This window comes from Anopheles funestus, chromosome 2RL (assembly GCF_943734845.2).
Source record: "Anopheles funestus chromosome 2RL, idAnoFuneDA-416_04, whole genome shotgun sequence".
NCBI lineage: Eukaryota > Metazoa > Arthropoda > Insecta > Diptera > Culicidae > Anopheles > Anopheles funestus.
Window position 1 is genome coordinate 16,398,374 of NC_064598.1, and position 16,561 is coordinate 16,414,934.

The 16,561-nt window shown below is 44.1% G+C and overlaps 3 protein-coding genes across 6 annotated transcripts; all 3 read left to right on the top strand.

Moving 5' to 3' along the window:
- The first annotated feature begins 40 nt into the window (after nt 1-40).
- Nucleotides 41-4,025, top strand: LOC125764970 (dolichyl-diphosphooligosaccharide--protein glycosyltransferase subunit STT3B). The gene is made up of 4 exons (XM_049429754.1): nt 41-236; nt 474-1,913; nt 1,984-2,454; nt 2,549-4,025. The coding sequence occupies exons 1-4, from the start codon at nt 79-81 to the stop codon at nt 2,814-2,816; spliced, it is 2,337 nt and encodes a 778-aa protein (XP_049285711.1). The 5' UTR covers nt 41-78; the 3' UTR covers nt 2,817-4,025.
- A 411-nt stretch (nt 4,026-4,436) lies between these two features.
- On the top strand, nt 4,437-9,080 carry LOC125764984 (L-asparaginase). 4 transcript variants are annotated; one of them, XM_049429789.1, is made up of 5 exons: nt 4,437-4,692; nt 6,307-6,678; nt 6,755-7,740; nt 7,822-8,007; nt 8,094-9,080. In XM_049429789.1, the coding sequence occupies exons 2-5, from the start codon at nt 6,378-6,380 to the stop codon at nt 8,679-8,681; spliced, it is 2,061 nt and encodes a 686-aa protein (XP_049285746.1). In that variant the 5' UTR covers nt 4,437-4,692; nt 6,307-6,377; the 3' UTR covers nt 8,682-9,080. The 4 variants fall into 4 exon arrangements, with proteins under 4 accessions (XP_049285746.1, XP_049285745.1, XP_049285748.1 ...); XM_049429788.1 differs by having other exon boundaries at nt 4,438-4,825; XM_049429791.1 differs by lacking the exon at nt 4,437-4,692 and adding an exon at nt 4,878-5,354.
- A 391-nt stretch (nt 9,081-9,471) lies between these two features.
- On the top strand, nt 9,472-13,385 carry LOC125764947 (uncharacterized). The gene is made up of 4 exons (XM_049429710.1): nt 9,472-9,954; nt 10,033-10,746; nt 10,829-12,391; nt 12,906-13,385. Exons 1-4 carry the CDS (start codon nt 9,719-9,721, stop codon nt 13,207-13,209), a joined length of 2,817 nt encoding a protein of 938 aa, XP_049285667.1. The 5' UTR covers nt 9,472-9,718; the 3' UTR covers nt 13,210-13,385.
- Nucleotides 13,386-16,561: the final 3,176 nt, after the last annotated feature.

Genomic DNA, 16,561 nt, shown 5'->3' on the forward strand with positions numbered 1-16,561 from the left:
AAAAGCAACAATCCTCTGGATTGCCTCTGGATTGTTCTGAAGGAACGTAAATTCTGTCCCCGAAAACGCTTGGCCACCATGAATCGTTCCAGCAAGAGCACCACACTCCGCAAGACGGCCGGCTATTCCAGTCTGATAACATTCGCCGTCCTGTTGCTGGCATGGCTGTGCGGTTTCTCCAGCCGGCTGTTTGCTGTGATTCGTTTCGAGAGCATTATTCACGAATTCGATCCATGGTGAGTGAGGAAAGATTTGTATATTAACATTTTGGTTCTTTATTCCGTCTGCGATAACCGAAAGTTACCGGGTGGGGGTGAGGTATGAGGAAGCAGCGTCACGCTAACGATTACGTGTCTCTTGCAATAGTGCGATTGTTTTGTTTTCGTACGTGGCCACCGCACGCACACATACGTACATAGAAGCGATGCATAAAACATTAACTTATTTGTCTAACTGGCAATTTTCTTTTGCAGGTTCAACTACCGTGCCACGGCGCACATGGTGGAGAATGGATTCTACAAGTTCCTTAACTGGTTCGATGAATCCGCCTGGTATCCGCTGGGTCGTATTGTCGGCGGTACCGTATACCCCGGTCTTATGATCACGTCGGGTGGGATCCATTGGCTGCTCCATACGCTTAACATTCCGGTGCATATTCGGGACATCTGCGTGTTTCTGGCACCGATCTTTAGCGGTCTTACCGCCATCTCGACGTACCTGCTGACGAAGGAGCTATGGTCGGCCGGTGCCGGGCTGTTCGCCGCCAGCTTCATTGCTATTGTGCCCGGTTACATTAGCCGTTCGGTGGCGGGATCGTACGATAACGAAGGTATCGCGATTTTTGCCCTACAGTTCACCTACTATCTGTGGGTGAAATCGGTAAAAACCGGTAGCGTATACTGGGCGGCATGCACCGCCCTGTCCTACTTCTACATGGTGTCCGCCTGGGGTGGCTACGTGTTTATCATCAACCTGATCCCGCTGCACGTGTTCGTACTGCTGATTATGGGCCGCTACTCGCCGCGTCTGTTCACCTCCTACACGACGTTCTACATTCTTGGACTGATCCTTTCGATGCAAATTCCATTCGTTGGTTTCCAACCGATTCGCACGAGCGAGCATATGGCTGCGTCCGGTGTGTTTCTGCTCCTATTCGCTGTTGGCGTGCTGAAGCATGTTCAAACAATGCTTTCGAAGCAAGAATTCAAGCGACTTTTCCTTGTCGGAGGTTTGCTGGCAGCCGGTGTCGTATTTGCCGGTGTAGTATTGCTTACGATGCTCGGCGTGATAGCACCATGGAGCGGACGGTTCTACTCGCTATGGGACACCGGGTACGCGAAAATTCACATTCCGATCATTGCGTCCGTATCGGAGCATCAACCGACGACGTGGTTTTCTTTCTTCTTCGATCTACACATCCTGGTGTGCACCTTCCCGGTAGGGTTGTGGTATTGCATCAAGAAGATCAACGATGAGCGCGTGTTCGTCGTGCTGTACGCGATCAGTGCCGTGTACTTTGCGGGTGTGATGGTGCGTCTGATGCTGACGCTGACGCCCGTCGTATGCATACTAGCTGGAGTGGCATTTTCTGGCTTGTTGGAAGTATTCCTGAAGGAAGATAGCGCAGCCGGTGCCAAAGAGAGCGGTGCAGAAGGTGAGGGAGAAGATGCCAGCGGAGAGAAGAAGCAAATGTACGATAAGGCAGGCAAACTTAAGCACCGTCCGAAGCATGACCTCTCATCGCATAGCGCGCATGGTGAGCAGAATACGGGCCTTGGTTCCAATGTAAAAAATATGGTGATTGTCGCCATTCTGATGTTGCTCATGATGTTCGCGGTTCACTGCACGTGGGTTACGTCTAACGCCTACAGCTCCCCCTCAATTGTGCTCGCTTTCTACAACAGCAACGATGGGTAAGAAATTGATGCAACCGTGAAAAAAATAATTCTCTTCTTAACGGTTTACCATGCTTGTATATTTTAGTACTCGCAACATTCTGGACGATTTCCGTGAAGCTTATTACTGGTTGTGGCAAAACACGGCACCGGATGCCCGCGTTATGTCCTGGTGGGACTATGGCTATCAGATAGCGGGTATGGCAAACAGAACAACGCTGGTAGATAATAATACTTGGAACAACAGTCACATCGCGCTCGTCGGCAAAGCCATGTCCTCGCCGGAGGATAAAGCGTACGAAATCATGACCTCACTCGATGTGGACTACGTGCTAGTGATCTTTGGCGGTGTGATCGGATACTCTGGTGACGACATCAATAAGTTCCTCTGGATGGTGCGTATTGCCGAGGGCGAACATCCGAAGGATATACGCGAAAGCGATTACTTTACCGATCGGGGCGAGTTCCGTATCGATTCCGAGGGTGCACCTGCACTGTTGAACTGTTTGATGTATAAACTTAGCTATTACAAGTTTGGAGAATTGAAGCTCGACTACAGGTAAGTGTATGAAACGCGAGATGCTTTGTTGTTGAATATTTTATGATTCTCTTTTCGTTCCGTTTTTTCCCCTTTTTCATCTTGTTCTGAACAGAGGTGCTGCTGGATACGATCGCACCCGTAATGCCGTCATCGGTAACAAGGACTTTGAGCTAACGTATCTCGAAGAGGCGTACACGAGCGAACATTGGCTGGTGCGCATTTACCGTGTGAAGAAACCACACGAGTTCAACCGGCCCGCCCTGAAACCGGATGAACGGGTACTTCCGGCCGGCGAGTTCGTGTCGCGCAAGACAACCAAACGAAGGAAAGGATTAATTAAAAACCGTCCCGTTGTGGTGAAGGGCAAGAGAAATAAGTAAGCAGGGGTAAAATGGATACAATAGCGACTCCAAAGGTTTTTCATTTCATTTGGGGAACGTTGAACTGTCTACTTGTCCTCCTCATCTCGCATACGTTGAAGCTCTTCTAATGGGAGACGTTAAAAGCAAAACGACAAAATTTGGGCAATTTGACTCGTTTTTTTTGTAATAACACGTCGGGTGCACTGTGACAAAATGCTGTGAAAAGTGGAAAATAATAGCCTACCCTCCCCAACGTTTCGATCGAACAGATTTGCGTCAAATAGGATGTATGTGTCGCCAAAACCTTTTATCTCATTGGTTCTTTATAGTAGTAAAATAGGATGCCCCGGATGTCAGATAATAGCGATGAGAAGAAGTAAAAAAAATACCTAAAATGCAATAAAGTAGGCAAATAGTTACATCATTCTTGCATTAGCGTTACAGCGCTGCAGAATACAAGTTCGGTTGTTTCATGTGTTTGATGCACCATCTGCTTTTAGTTTTTATTCCATGCATTATTTGTGTTATTTCTCCTCATGCACTTTCTCTTGAATAATTAATGTTACCTACGCTATGTCCTGAATCTGCGATCCCGTGGGTTTCTTTACGCACCTCAATATACAGAGGAACGGGAGAGTAAAAATAATAGAGAGCGAGAGAGATGTGAAACAATTAGGTACCGTAAGTGTTTGCGTTAACGTGGAAGATTTTTCTGTTTAACCTTCCACTCAAATACAGAAGAAAAGAAAAACAAACAAAAAGAAAAGAACAAATACAATTAGAACTAGAAAAAGATGAGGGAAAACAATAGAAAACTACAAAAGAAATGAAAGAGTGCATTAAAACCCTTAATGGCACACGCGCCCACAGTGATGTATCATGTCTCTACCTTTCATGCTGAAGAAGCGATCGTTTTGTTACCATGGAAACGTATATTTTATCGAACACATGTGCATGGCAATAGTAGTGGGATACAAGTTTCCGTTGTAACTGATCGCTTTCGATCGTTGCCTTTTTGAGGATCGATTCAATTAGGACATGTGTGTTTATTTGTGCATTTATTCCAAATGATCTGGTCCGGGATATCACGTACGACAGTAAACGTAGCAAAAGTTAAAGAAGAGAAACAACAAACGAAGCAAACGAACAACATGCAGACTTCTAGCCGAACACTGAATACAACTTAAGGCGAAAATAAACCACACACCGAAGAGTGACATCAAAACAGCTTTCTGGTGCTGGATAACAACTTTATTTATTGAGAAAATTACAATGCCAACAATAATAACTTCAATCTGTTTTCAGACGACTGTGGAATGACTGAAGAAGAGAGATGCTTCGGCTGGGAAAATACGGTAATTTATTTAAATTTTTAGGGTCCCTGGAATAACCCACCATGTTTGCCTTCTAGCAGCAATTGTCTGTCAAAAATCGTACCGAATCGTTCTTGTCTGAAATCGTCCTTTAAAAAAAAACGATGCGCCTAATTTGTGAACAATGTGAATCAGTTGCTAATGGTCAATATTTTGAAGCCATCGAATGATCGTTAAATAGCGTCGTTTATTCGCTTAACTATCAACAACGAGGATAATTTCTCAGCAGTTCGCTAAATGGGCTGTGGGCCCGTCCAAACCGTTTCGTTATCTCCGAGGCTGGAGTTATGGGGTACGCAAGGCAAAAGGAATCAGGCAGCGTTGGGAAAGGGTCACTTGTTTGCCGATCCTGTTGACAGAGTGTCGCGCGTAGTCGCGTGCGTGCGTGCTCGGGCGGTTGTCTGCCTTACTATTTGAGCGTTGAGCGCTGATACGTTTGCCTTCAAATTGACCGGTTCGTTGATTGGCGCGCTTCAGTCCGATAGTGGCCGTTAGTTAGTGAACACTGATATCCAAAAGGCGTGAGTGTGATTAATTGTAAAACGAACTTTTGTTTTGGTAGATATATATATATATTTTTTGAAACGATCGTTCTCAATTGCAATTCGCATTGGTTTTTAAATATCAACGACATCTTATGAACAAAATCGACCCGTAAGTGAACGATTAATGTATAGTGATAACGTACCACGCAAGAATGCTATAGTGGCGTATTAATTGTACTAGTACCACGTGTGCATTTAGGTTGTAAAAGATGTAAAGCAAATATCTGAGGTGGGAATCTTCCAGTGAAAAGCAAATAGCTAGTTTCTCTCTGATAACAACCAATCGAAATTGCTCGCTAGGGTGGATAAATCTTTGTGTCTGGAGAGGCCGACCAATATCATATGTTTTCTGGAAGTTGACCTACTTAACCGTCTTGCGTGTGTGTGTGTGTGTTTGTAGTTCCACATACAACATCAACCTAAATATACCGGTAAACCGTGCAAACCGAGAATTGCTGCCCCTGCTTGTTCGGGAGTAATTATGTTGCTGATGCGTGCGCATAAATTCTTCGAAGGTCTTACACGGCGGCAACATAAAAAGATGTGCTAAGAAGAAGCAAAGAAACGACACGAATCGTCGTGCCGAAGCAAAATGTTCGCGGTGATGTAAAACCGTCTTGAAAGTGAAGTTAATTCAGGTGGAGTAGTTCCGCGTACCTGTACCTTTTCCGTTCTGTAAAACCGGAGTGGCCTTGGCCGAAGTGTGGTGTATTGGTTTTTAATTTATCAGCTTGAAACTTTCACAAATAGTGTGCACTCGTGTGTTGCAGCCTGTACGTAAAGATTGAACCTAAGACCTGGAAAGTGGCAACCCTTCACAAGGTCAGCAAATGATTGCCCTTTGCGTGTCGAGCAATGCGTGAAAAGTGGATCATTGTTGAAACCTATTGCTGGCAAATCGTTAACAATTTACACAAACCATCTAATGAGGGAGTAGTGAAGGGTTGAAATGTTCTAATTAATCCATTGAGAAGAAGAGATAAGTTCGGATAAAACAAGATGTGGTCAGAGTGCATCAAAACCTATAAATAGCATAGTAGTGCATAACTCAACACACGAAAGTGTTACATTACGATGGTTCTGGTGCATCTGAAAGTGGGATTAACACTCCCAATCTCTGCTATAATTGTAAATTAAATCTTTCATATATTCGTACTGAAGAAAGTTTGTCATACAAAACGTGTTTGATGTTTGTCTTTGGCTTTCCCGGCTATTTTAAACAGGTTGAGCCCATTTAATGAGATTCAAAATTTCAAGTCTCACGCTTCTGACATAGAAAAACAACCGTAGAGGATATTATTCCTATAGGCGTATAATTTATGAATAAACATGATACGAGCAGCGATTAGTCATGATGCTGATTTCAGTTCAATTTCATCAGCGATGTCACGCACACGATAATTGTTTGATTTGAGTGAATATTTTGCGCAACAGATTGAAATTCATTTTTTTTTAATTGTCAATATTTTATTTTGTTTTTTTTTTTTATAAAGAAAAAGTAAATATAAATGAAACAATCATATGGTGATTAATGTTAGGATTGAATCAATATTTTTATTTTTAATTACATTTCCTTTGTACTCTTTTCAGACATTAAAACATCATCTTAAGGACTTTAATGCTTGTTTGATAAACTTTTAAGAAACCTTCCTATCCGCATAATGATGGACGTCGTAGATCAGAAACCACCTACTCTGTCACCTTCTCCAGAAAGTGACGACGAAACACCGCTCGCCATGAGGCTGACGGTCCAAAATGGCAACTCCACCAACAACGTGACCCATTCGCCCTGGAAGCGCAAACAGTTGGTTGACGTAAATCCGCACGGTAGTCTGGATTTGAGCAAGCTGTCTATGCGACGAAACTCGAGCTATGGCAAACTACCGTCGGAAGCACCCGAAGCGAAAGTGCTCGTCATATACACCGGTGGTACGATTGGCATGATGCGGAATGAGAAGAATGGTACGTTAAACAATTAGCACATCAATGAAGTATTTTATACTGATAACTTGTTTATTTGCATGTTGATCATGGGCAGCTCTGGAACCGCGACCGTACGAGTTTGTGCGCAAAATACGCCAATATCCAAATATGCACGATGACGGGTACGCTAGCAAGCGGTATGGACCGGCGAAAAATATGGCACCATTGGTATTGCCGTACGTGGAAGGACAACATCGCCGAATTCTGTATCAAATTTCGGAGTACGAACCACTGCTCGATTCGTCCAATATGAGCATAAGCGATTGGGTGCGCATTGCTACCGACATACGTCAGTCGTACGAGTTTTTCGACGGTTTTGTAATTCTGCATGGAACGGACACACTGTCCTATACCGCTTCGGCCCTATCGTTTATGTTTGAGAATCTTGGCAAAACCATCATTATCACCGGATCACAGATACCGATCTTTGAGACGCGCACCGACGGTAAGGATAACTTTACGTCCGCATTAATCCTGGCCGGAAACTACGTCCTGCCGGAGGTGTGCATTTTCTTCAACAGCCGCCTGTTTCGCGGTAATCGTACGATCAAGGTGAGCAGCGAATCGTTGGACGCGTTTAACTCACCCAATGCGGCTCCGCTCGCTAAGATGGGCATCAACGTGGAGGTCGATTATCGGGTAATTTTCCGACCGTGTACAGTGGACAAGTTCACCGTACATCTGCAGATGGACGAGAACGTGGGTTTGTTGCGATTGTTCCCAAGCATCTCGGTTGCGACGGTTAATGCTTTCCTTCGTGCACCGATGCGAGGTGTAGTGCTGCAGACATACGGCGCTGGCAATTTCCCGACTAACCGAGCGGATCTGATCGCGGCACTGAAGGAAGCGAACGAACGTCAGGTACTGATTGTAAATTGTACGCAGTGCAATGAAGGTGCCGTTTGTGATCTGTACGAAACGGGTCGGCAACTGCAGGAAGTCGGCATTATACCGGGGTACGATATGACACCGGAAGCAGCATTGGCTAAACTGTCGTACGTGCTGAGTAAGCAGGAGTGGGATTGGGAAACCAAGAAAAAGGTACGGTAACTGGATAAGGCAGGGTAGGTTAGTTTGAGTTCTGTTACTTTAAGGTGAATGTTTCGTTTGTCCTCTCAATAGATGATGAAAAGCAATCTGCGTGGAGAGCTAACATGTGAAAAGCCGCCAGAAATGCAGGAATACGATCTAATAGATGCTGTCGCACGAACCCTACATCTTACGTCCACGAAGGAATTGGGACAGTTAAAATCATCCCTGTTTCCAGCGATGGTCAACACGGCTGTGTTGGCCGGAGATGCGACGAAGGTATTTGTAATATTTGCCATGCACCTGGATGCGTTTGTAGCTGAGTTTCTAAGTATTTAATTTTATTCTTTACCTTTATTCTTTAGTTGGCGAATCTGAAAAACTACGGTGCGAACATGTCGGCGGAAAACTACGATCATCGGACGGCACTCCACGTGGCCTGTTGCGAAGGAAACACCGAGATGGTGCAGTATCTGTTGCAGAATGGTGCGGCCGTACATATACGTGACCGGTACGATCGTACACCGCTGATGGATGCCATCATGCACGATCACCATCAGGCGATACGATTGCTGATCAAGTGCGGTGCCCATCTGACCGGTTCAATACGAGCCATCGGCGATGGTTTGTGTGCTGCTGCGGCACGCAACCAACAGTTGCGGCTTGAATCGTACCGGATTGCGGGCGCCGATATGTCACAGGAAGACTCGTGCGGACGTACCGCACTGCATGTGGCCGCACTGTATGGACACACAGAGATCGTTCATTATTTGTTGAAGAACTACGCCGAACTGAATGCGATCGATTACCTTGGTCTGACACCATTGGACTACGCAATGAAAGCAAACTCCGAGACGGTGATACCCGTACTGGAGAGTCATGAGGCACGCCGAGGAGATGAACTATCCTTCGATACAGATAAACGATCCTCGATGAAGGATTCGTTCGACTAAAAGCGGGACACTTGGCACGGCAGTAGCAGTTCCAACAGTATTGTGATAATAAATGGTAAAATATGATGTGATTGTGAAAATGGTATCGAACTTTTGAGTTGTCCAGAAGCAGAGAGGACAAAAAAATGCAAAGTAAATATTTTAATGAAATTAGTTATGCATCGCACTGCAGGAGTTTTATAAAAAAAAATGGGTATGTCTATTTATTTGGGTCATGCTCAGACACCAAATAAATCGAATCTATTTTTGAGTTTGACATCCCTAACGGATCGTACCATTACAGCTGCGTACTTCATGAATCAGCTTTAGGCTGCGTTCGTTATGTTTCGTATTGAGCAAGCGTGATGCGATCGTTTTAATTTTCAATACAAATATATTTCCCACAATAATCCTAGCGTAGCGACTTGCGCATTTTACTACGACTTAACAATTACAATTTGAAGATTGGTTTTTATTCTGAATGAAGAACTAATCAGTTGTAAACCACTATTATATAAAATTACTTACCGAATTTACCTACTGTACACTTTACAACTTTCGTATTACCTCTTCCTAGCCAAGCGCATTATGTGTTTCACAAAGCTGGTGATTGCGCAGCTGGGGAATGATTTTTCACAGCTCGTTCGAACTTCTCGTGCCGCTCGAATTGCTTGTTCGATGGCGGTACCGCTGATAAATTGTGCTAACCAATCGGCCCTCGAAAGTCCTTCCACGATAGTATCCACGGAGGTAGCCTTACTTTCGGCGACGGCAATTGTAGCTTCCTTCACGTACCAGCACACTGTCCGTTGAAAGCATGCCACCGTATCGATATCGTAGCCTTCCATCGTTCGATCTAGTGACCCGAGCAGTGTCCACAGCAGATTGTCGTCTACTTCATTGCGTTGGTTGGCTGTGAAAAGAAACGTGCAGGAATGTTGTGTGTATAGGCTAGGTATCTCTTCACCGCAACACCATCAAAGCAACCATCGTCACATTTCGGGAGAAGTGTGTAGTGTTTGAAAGGTAGTTTTTATAGTTTGAGATCAGCTTTCGTGATGGCGTTGAGTGTTGAGCCTAGTGAAACATTATGGGAAACCCCCGGGAAACCTTTTCCAGAGCAATCGGCCTGTGCCGAATCGTATTCGCTTATGTTTTTTATAAAATTTTTGGAGTTAGATAATCGTGATGAAAACGACCAGTTCACTGTGTCCCTTCATTGTGTTGGTGACGGTGACAGTGTTACCGGGACATTGGCCGTTTTGAACGCTGAGAAACCAGGTGATGTTGTGAGGTAATCTACGCTTATTGGTTTTCCATTTTACAAGATAAATTTTGGTTATGTGCTCTGCGTACTTTATTGCTTATTTAGCCTGCAAGCAGACAAGGAAAAGTTTATTCGCTTCCTGAAAGAAAATTCCATAAACGTACGCATCAAGCCGAACGACTCCACCGTTTACAGAGGCGTGCTAAACCTAAAGAGCTCGAACGTAATAGATTTCGATTCCACTGCAGAAGGTGGTAAACCGGTGGAAGAGCAATTTCCCGTACATGATGGCAACAACGAAGTGGTGGGAATGATAACGATGGTACTGCAAGTCGTTCATAATGCTGCAGTTCAGGATCCCGATATTATCTATCGCATAAACGACAACAAGCTTAAACCGGCTGATAGACAGGAAGCGGAACTTCGTCAACTGCTCGTCTGTACCGAATGTAGCATGCCACGATCCTCCAATGGGTCGGGTTGTGAGTACGAGATCTTGGATGGAATTTTGCATCGAAAGACAGTATCCAGCACGGAGAAAATAATCGAACAAATCAAGGAGAAGATTAACCGAGTTAAGCTGGACGAAGCTATTGGTCAAAGGGACTCAATGCCGAATAATGGCTATGAAACAAACTGTAAATTCTGTGCTGAATGTGGTGGAATGAGCATTACTGGCGAAACATGCAAATCCGCTGCCGGTTTGCGATCCAGCCGAACGTTACATGAACTTCCAGAGTGTCGAAAAGGCGCTTGTACCGGTGTAGATGCTTCTACTGCACCAGCTCTCAACAAACGTACTTCAGAAATATCGATGCGGTATGTTACTATAGTAGGCCATTTTGTAGGAAGAATTCCATTTTTTATCCATCCATCCATGATTGGTAATTCAATCTTTCAGATGTTGTGAACGTTGCAAGGCCTGTTTAGATTGGTTACCCTTCGAGTGCTGTTGTCCAAAGTGTGGCTACAAACCGCAAAAAGCAGAACCATTGGCAAAGTCTGTTTTGCCACCCCTCTTCACTGTATCGTCCGAATTAGAACCGTCGCCCAATAGAAAGTCACCATCTCTGCACGATTCGGACACGATGGTAGCCTCTTCACAATCGTGTCGATTGTGTCACATTTGCCAAACTCGTTGTATCGATTGTGCTAATCAAATGTGCCAGAAGGGAGATTGTAAAAATTCCAGCTCGTACAGCAGTTTTCTTCATCGGCCTAAAAATGTTGTCGATCCAGCAAAGGTTAGTGCAAGACCTGTTACCCGGCGCCCGTGGCGTAAAGGTCGACCATCCTTCGGACCGAAACCAGCGCCGGTAAAACTTCAATCGACCAAAGGCAAACGTACGGAAGAGATGAAACAAGTGTACGGTGGAAAAGTAATGAAAGATTCAAAAAATCAGCCACAATCGACTGCCGATGGCAAAGAGTGTCTCACTGCGGGACAGATTCGCAAAAATTACAATGCAAACATACGGAAAATTAAGCGCCAGAATCGTAAACTGTACTCGTACCGATTCGGAAAGCGTCATCCCGGTATTGTGGTTGGTCACCGTACGTGCATGAAACAGGAACCTCTCGTGCCATCCCATATGGGTTGGCAGTGGGACATATGTCCGCCGGGAATAGACAAGCGACGACCTGGCTGGCGTCCGGGTGCGGTACGGCAACCCATAAAACAATTGATGCAACATTTTCTCAAATGCTACCCAATGGACAATGTACCAGTTTCGAAGAAAAAAACTGTCGGTTTCCGCACTGACGATCCTGAAGAAGGTGACCCAAAGCAAAAACCCACACTACACATCACAAAGCAGCAAGGTGTATATACGATAACGATGAATCCACTCAAGGACGCGGACACGCTCAAAACTACGGACAATCCCTACCTACCCTGTAAACCGATTAAGTTCAAGCTCGCCAAAGATCCACAGCGCACGAAGTTGTATCAGTTGCGGGATATACTGAAGCGCAAAGCTCTCCCAGTCTGCGGCTGCAAGGATCTAACGAACTGCGACCATTGTACAGAGAGGGAGAAACGTCTTCTAACCGAGGAGATACGGCGCTCGGCCAAGGTCCTGGGACTCCCGGCGAAAACGTCCATCGGGGATGTACCAAGCGATAGTGAAAGTGAGCTTGATGTAGAATTCACACCTCCATCGGCTATTATCCGACCGGACATTCGGAAGCCCGACGTTGTGGTGGCTGAAACGCAGTACAACGTTCAGGACTTTCAGCTCAAACCTGTATCCGACGGAAAGGACGTGAAATCTAAAGCTTCCGTACGTGGTGGAGTCTTCGGAGCGGGTTCGAAAAATGGGACCCAAAAAGGAGGACCGGGAAAAAAGGCGGCTGTAGGTGGACCGGCCGGGGCGAACAATAAAGTTCGTATATCGGTCGCAAAAGCGAAAGGAGCCGGAAGTGCAGCAAAGGGTAACGAACGCACCGGAAAGGGCAGCAAAAAGTAATAACAGTTTAAACACACCACCGCCGTATGGTAATTCGCTTGCCGTCCTTCTGTTTCGTTTTGCAGCCTCAGTGCCGTGCGATGGCGATACTGTTGAATTTGTTGTTTCGTTCTCCAACATGTCGGGCCTAGCTTATCTAACTTATCGCCCTAGTTCTTCTATAGCTCTGTATTTCTTTATCTTGTATCACACCTTTGGAACCAAAAATAGAAATTCGCGTACTCTCGGATGTCTACCGTACGGTGTCTTGTTCACGCCTGATTTGTCTTTCAATTGCTGTTGTACGTCATAGGTACAGATGACTTGTAAATACCTGCCGGGAGATCTTCGGTAGAGCATATTGCGTCACTAGTGTGTATCATGCGTCATTTCCGTTCACAACTTTTGCACCATTTAAACGGACCGCAGGGTTAAAAACGAGACAGAGGTAACGGTGTGCTTCGGATACAACGGGCACGAAACGGTTCTTACACTTACCACCTTCTTGCTTCTGTCCGGCTTTACTTTCAGTACGTCCGGGGCTTTGCCGCAATCCACCCAAGGACAGCAGGGACGACCACGGCAAAGCGGTGCTGCTGTTGGAAAAGGTGCGGGCAACCGCTCCAATCAACGCTCCACCAACGGTAAGAACACCGGCAACAGCAACAGCGCCCAGATTCACGTTCAGCAGAGGAGTACCCTATCAAAGCCGAAAGCAATCGATATGGACAGTGCGTTAGTTTGCCGACGAGAACCAACTGGACCGCAGAGTCTAGTGGTAGGTTGTTGCCCAACGGTCGCTGTCTGCTGCTATCCAACACAATGCTTACCTTAAGCACTGAACTCATCACACCGTCCATCGACTTTTGAATCGGGATCGATAGGAAGGGTATCGCAAAATTTATTTCGACCTGTGAAATAGGAGTGTAAAGGAAAGGGTTTCAAAATTTTATTTATGCAAAATTTAACTAGCTGATCGGGAAATGCAAAGAACTAAGGATCATCAACCTACCTCAATGCTGTTGTCTTTTGTTTCGAACGATATGAAACGAGGTTCCCGACGCCATCCAGACTTGGAAGCTCTTGGACGTGGATGTAAGGTCGTCTGGGTATAGTCCAGGGTGTAAAACCGTTCGTCCTCTGATAGTACAGCTGGACCGTAAATTCGGCTCCAGTGATTACCGGCACTAGTATCGTTCGCAGTCGACCCACAAAACACTTTTGAAGCTTGTTCGGACAGTAACACGGCTAGAGTGAGAATTGACACGGTGAGCAACATGGTCGTCGTCCTATCGGTTCCACTGCAATTGCCAAACTGGCACATTGCGCAAATTGTGGCCCTGAATTCTTCACTTCAAACCATTACGATGGCGCGTGTGTGGCATGGTTTTTCGATTCATCCACACATTCCGTTTTTTTTTTCGCTTAGCTTCTTCTCACAGTCGAATGCATAGGAAATGGTGCGGAATCATTCGGGCAGGCTGAACGATTTATCATCATCACCATCGTGCGTGTGCTTTGAGTCATGCAGTAGTGCAGTAGTCATGTTTCGGTGCAAGGTGGTAAACAATTCACCTTTTTGAAAAACTATGAAGTGAAGATCGTTTTCCGTACTTACGACACATGGCGTGGAACGGGTTGAGCTCGTACCGCTGCACCAATGATGCTCATGTTGATGACAAAACGGGATCTAGTAACTGCTGCCTACGTGTGAGTGTTTTTGAATATGCTGGCCACCAACGATATGCAGCATGGCTTTGAAAGGGACTGGCGGTTGGCAAATGTTTACTGATGTCACACTGCAATGGCATTGTAGGGCAGTCGACTGCATCGCTTATTACATACCTAGGTCTGTTGTGTAACTAAGAAAAATGGCAGATTTTTTCATTAAGTAGTTTTGGGGCCACTTTTACTCATTGCGATTGAGGAATTGGTAATGCAAGACATCAGCAAAGCACGAAGCTTTTGTGCCATTTTGGACTGAATTATATTTTGCACCCTACATTCTTTGAATTGTTGTTCGACTAACGGTCATTTAAGTCACCGATACACATTTGTTTAACGTTGAAGGTCAAAAAGGAAAGTAACATAAGAATTATAAAGCCATAAATGTAGCATAAATGAAGTCAATAATATATAGCAATAAATCAATAAGGGTTTTGTAGTTGTTAAGACGATATCTTTCACACCTAAAAACAAGTCAACCACCCCACCCCAAACACATGCCACATGTTATGAAAAGTAGTTAAAACAATATTTTATTAACTAAATATATAAGTGTACATATTTCCACTTTTTAGATACTTTTATAAGCACACAATGACCTACAGTTTAACAAACACTATTGTAGAATCGGCACAATTAGTTGCCAGCAGCAGGAAATGTGGAGGGGAAAGATAATTTCACGCATAATGCATCATTTCGCAGTGGAAATTAACGTGAATCTCGTGACAATTCAACAGTGTACGGTGACACACATGTTGTCATTATGTCACCGCCATGGGCTCAGCAGCAATTAAATGATGCAATAATGATGCGAAGTACACATTTTGTTTGTGGTGGTTTAACATTGGAGTTGTGATATAGTGAAGTCGGTAGAAATATGTTTTACAAGCTTGCTCGGTCTGGATGCTTCGATACTGATTCTACCATGATTTACGCAGTTCATTTAAACCACAACCTGCGCCATTTCTGACTTGAATTTTCTTCTTGGTTTCCTCTTCCTGGCTTAACAATCTCTAAGGTCGGGCATTTCTGGCTACCTAGACCTATTTTTTCACGAAACCAGATAGTTAGTCCTTGCTACGGAGCAGAGATGAAAATAACAACTCTTTTTAGTGAGTGCACTCAGAGCGAATGAGTCGTTATAAGGAATCAGCTTGTTTAACGACTCATTTCGGAATCACAAAAAACCCGGCATAAACGTATAAGTTAAGGTTCAGTCATTTTACTCACTCATGAGTGTAAGCATGTAGCCGTGGTGAGTCGAGTTGCAAAAAGAGTAAATACGTGAGTTGAATCGAAAATGTGCGAGTGAGTTGAAACAAAAATGAGTTGAAACGAAACAAACAACTCCCCCCAACCATTCCCCCCCCCCCCCCCCCACAAACTCCCTTTCTTTTCTTTTCACTCAAATAATGCTTAAAATACAAAAAAGAATAAAAAAATTAAAAAATAAAAAATTCTAAAAATTTGAAAATTTCCTAAGGCTTACCCCTTACTTTTTTTTTGGGAAATTTAGCAAAATTTTATAAACTGATTAATTTTAATGCGAATTGCTTGAAATGCGTTTCTTTTCACTCAAATAATGCTTTAAAAGAAGAAAAGAATAAAAAATAACAAAAAAATTTAAAAAAAAATTTCAACTCGAAAATTTCATAAGGCTTACCCCTTACTTTTTTTTTGAGTAATTGTGAAAAAAAAATAAACTTGATTTATTGGTTGAACTAAGTTTCATTTCACTCAAATAATGCTTTAAATAAGAAAACGAGTAAAAAATTTATAAAAAATAAAAAAAATTATAAAAATTTGAAAATTTCATAAGGCTCATTTTTGCAGCAAGTTTTGGCTATGACTCGGTCGGTATCCTACGGATCACCAATCTTTAGCCTGTGGTCGATAGATGGCACCAATGGCTAAATTTTCTTCTTGGACAGCCATGCCCTCAGATGTCTGTGCCAGAAGTTATTCAAGGAACCAAGTTCCTTACCCTGTTTGAGAAAATGTAAAATTTTCCTCATTTTTGCTCCAAATTTTGCCTATAACTCGGTCGGTATCCAACGGATCGCCAATCTTTAACCTGTGGTCGATTGATGGCACCAATGGCTATATTTTCTTCTTGGATAGCCATGCCCTCAGATGTCTGTGCCAGAAGTTATTCGAGGAACCAAGTTCCTTACCCTGTTTGAGAAAATGTAAAATTTTCCTCATTTTTGCACCAAGTTTTGCCTATAACTCGGTCGGTATTCAACGGATCGTCAATCTTTAACCTGTGGTCGATAGATGGCACCAATGGCTAGATTTTCTTCTTGGACAGCCATGCCCTCAGATGTCTGTGCCAGAAGTTATTCAAGGAACCAAGTTCCTTACCCTGTTTGAGAAAATGTAAAATTTTCCTCATTTTTGCTTCAAATTTTGCCTATAACTCGGTCGGTATCCAACGGATCGCCAAACTTTAACTTGTGGTC

Bases quoted from the DNA above. Each gene is read 5' to 3' on its own strand.
- LOC125764970 (XM_049429754.1), top strand. From the start codon at position 79: ATGAATCGTTCCAGCAAGAGCACCACACTCCGCAAGACGGCCGGCTAT. The intron at 1,914-1,983 runs GTAAGAAATTGA...TGTATATTTTAG, and splicing joins TTCTACAACAGCAACGATGG to TACTCGCAACATTCTGGACG. The intron at 2,455-2,548 runs GTAAGTGTATGA...TGTTCTGAACAG, and splicing joins GAATTGAAGCTCGACTACAG to AGGTGCTGCTGGATACGATC.
- LOC125764984 (XM_049429789.1), top strand. From the start codon at position 6,378: ATGATGGACGTCGTAGATCAGAAACCACCTACTCTGTCACCTTCTCCA. The intron at 6,679-6,754 runs GTACGTTAAACA...GATCATGGGCAG, and splicing joins GATGCGGAATGAGAAGAATG to CTCTGGAACCGCGACCGTAC. The intron at 7,741-7,821 runs GTACGGTAACTG...TCCTCTCAATAG, and splicing joins ATTGGGAAACCAAGAAAAAG to ATGATGAAAAGCAATCTGCG.
- LOC125764947 (XM_049429710.1), top strand. From the start codon at position 9,719: ATGGCGTTGAGTGTTGAGCCTAGTGAAACATTATGGGAAACCCCCGGG. The intron at 10,747-10,828 runs GTATGTTACTAT...TCAATCTTTCAG, and splicing joins ACTTCAGAAATATCGATGCG to ATGTTGTGAACGTTGCAAGG. The intron at 12,392-12,905 runs GTAATAACAGTT...CTTTACTTTCAG, and splicing joins ACCGGAAAGGGCAGCAAAAA to TACGTCCGGGGCTTTGCCGC.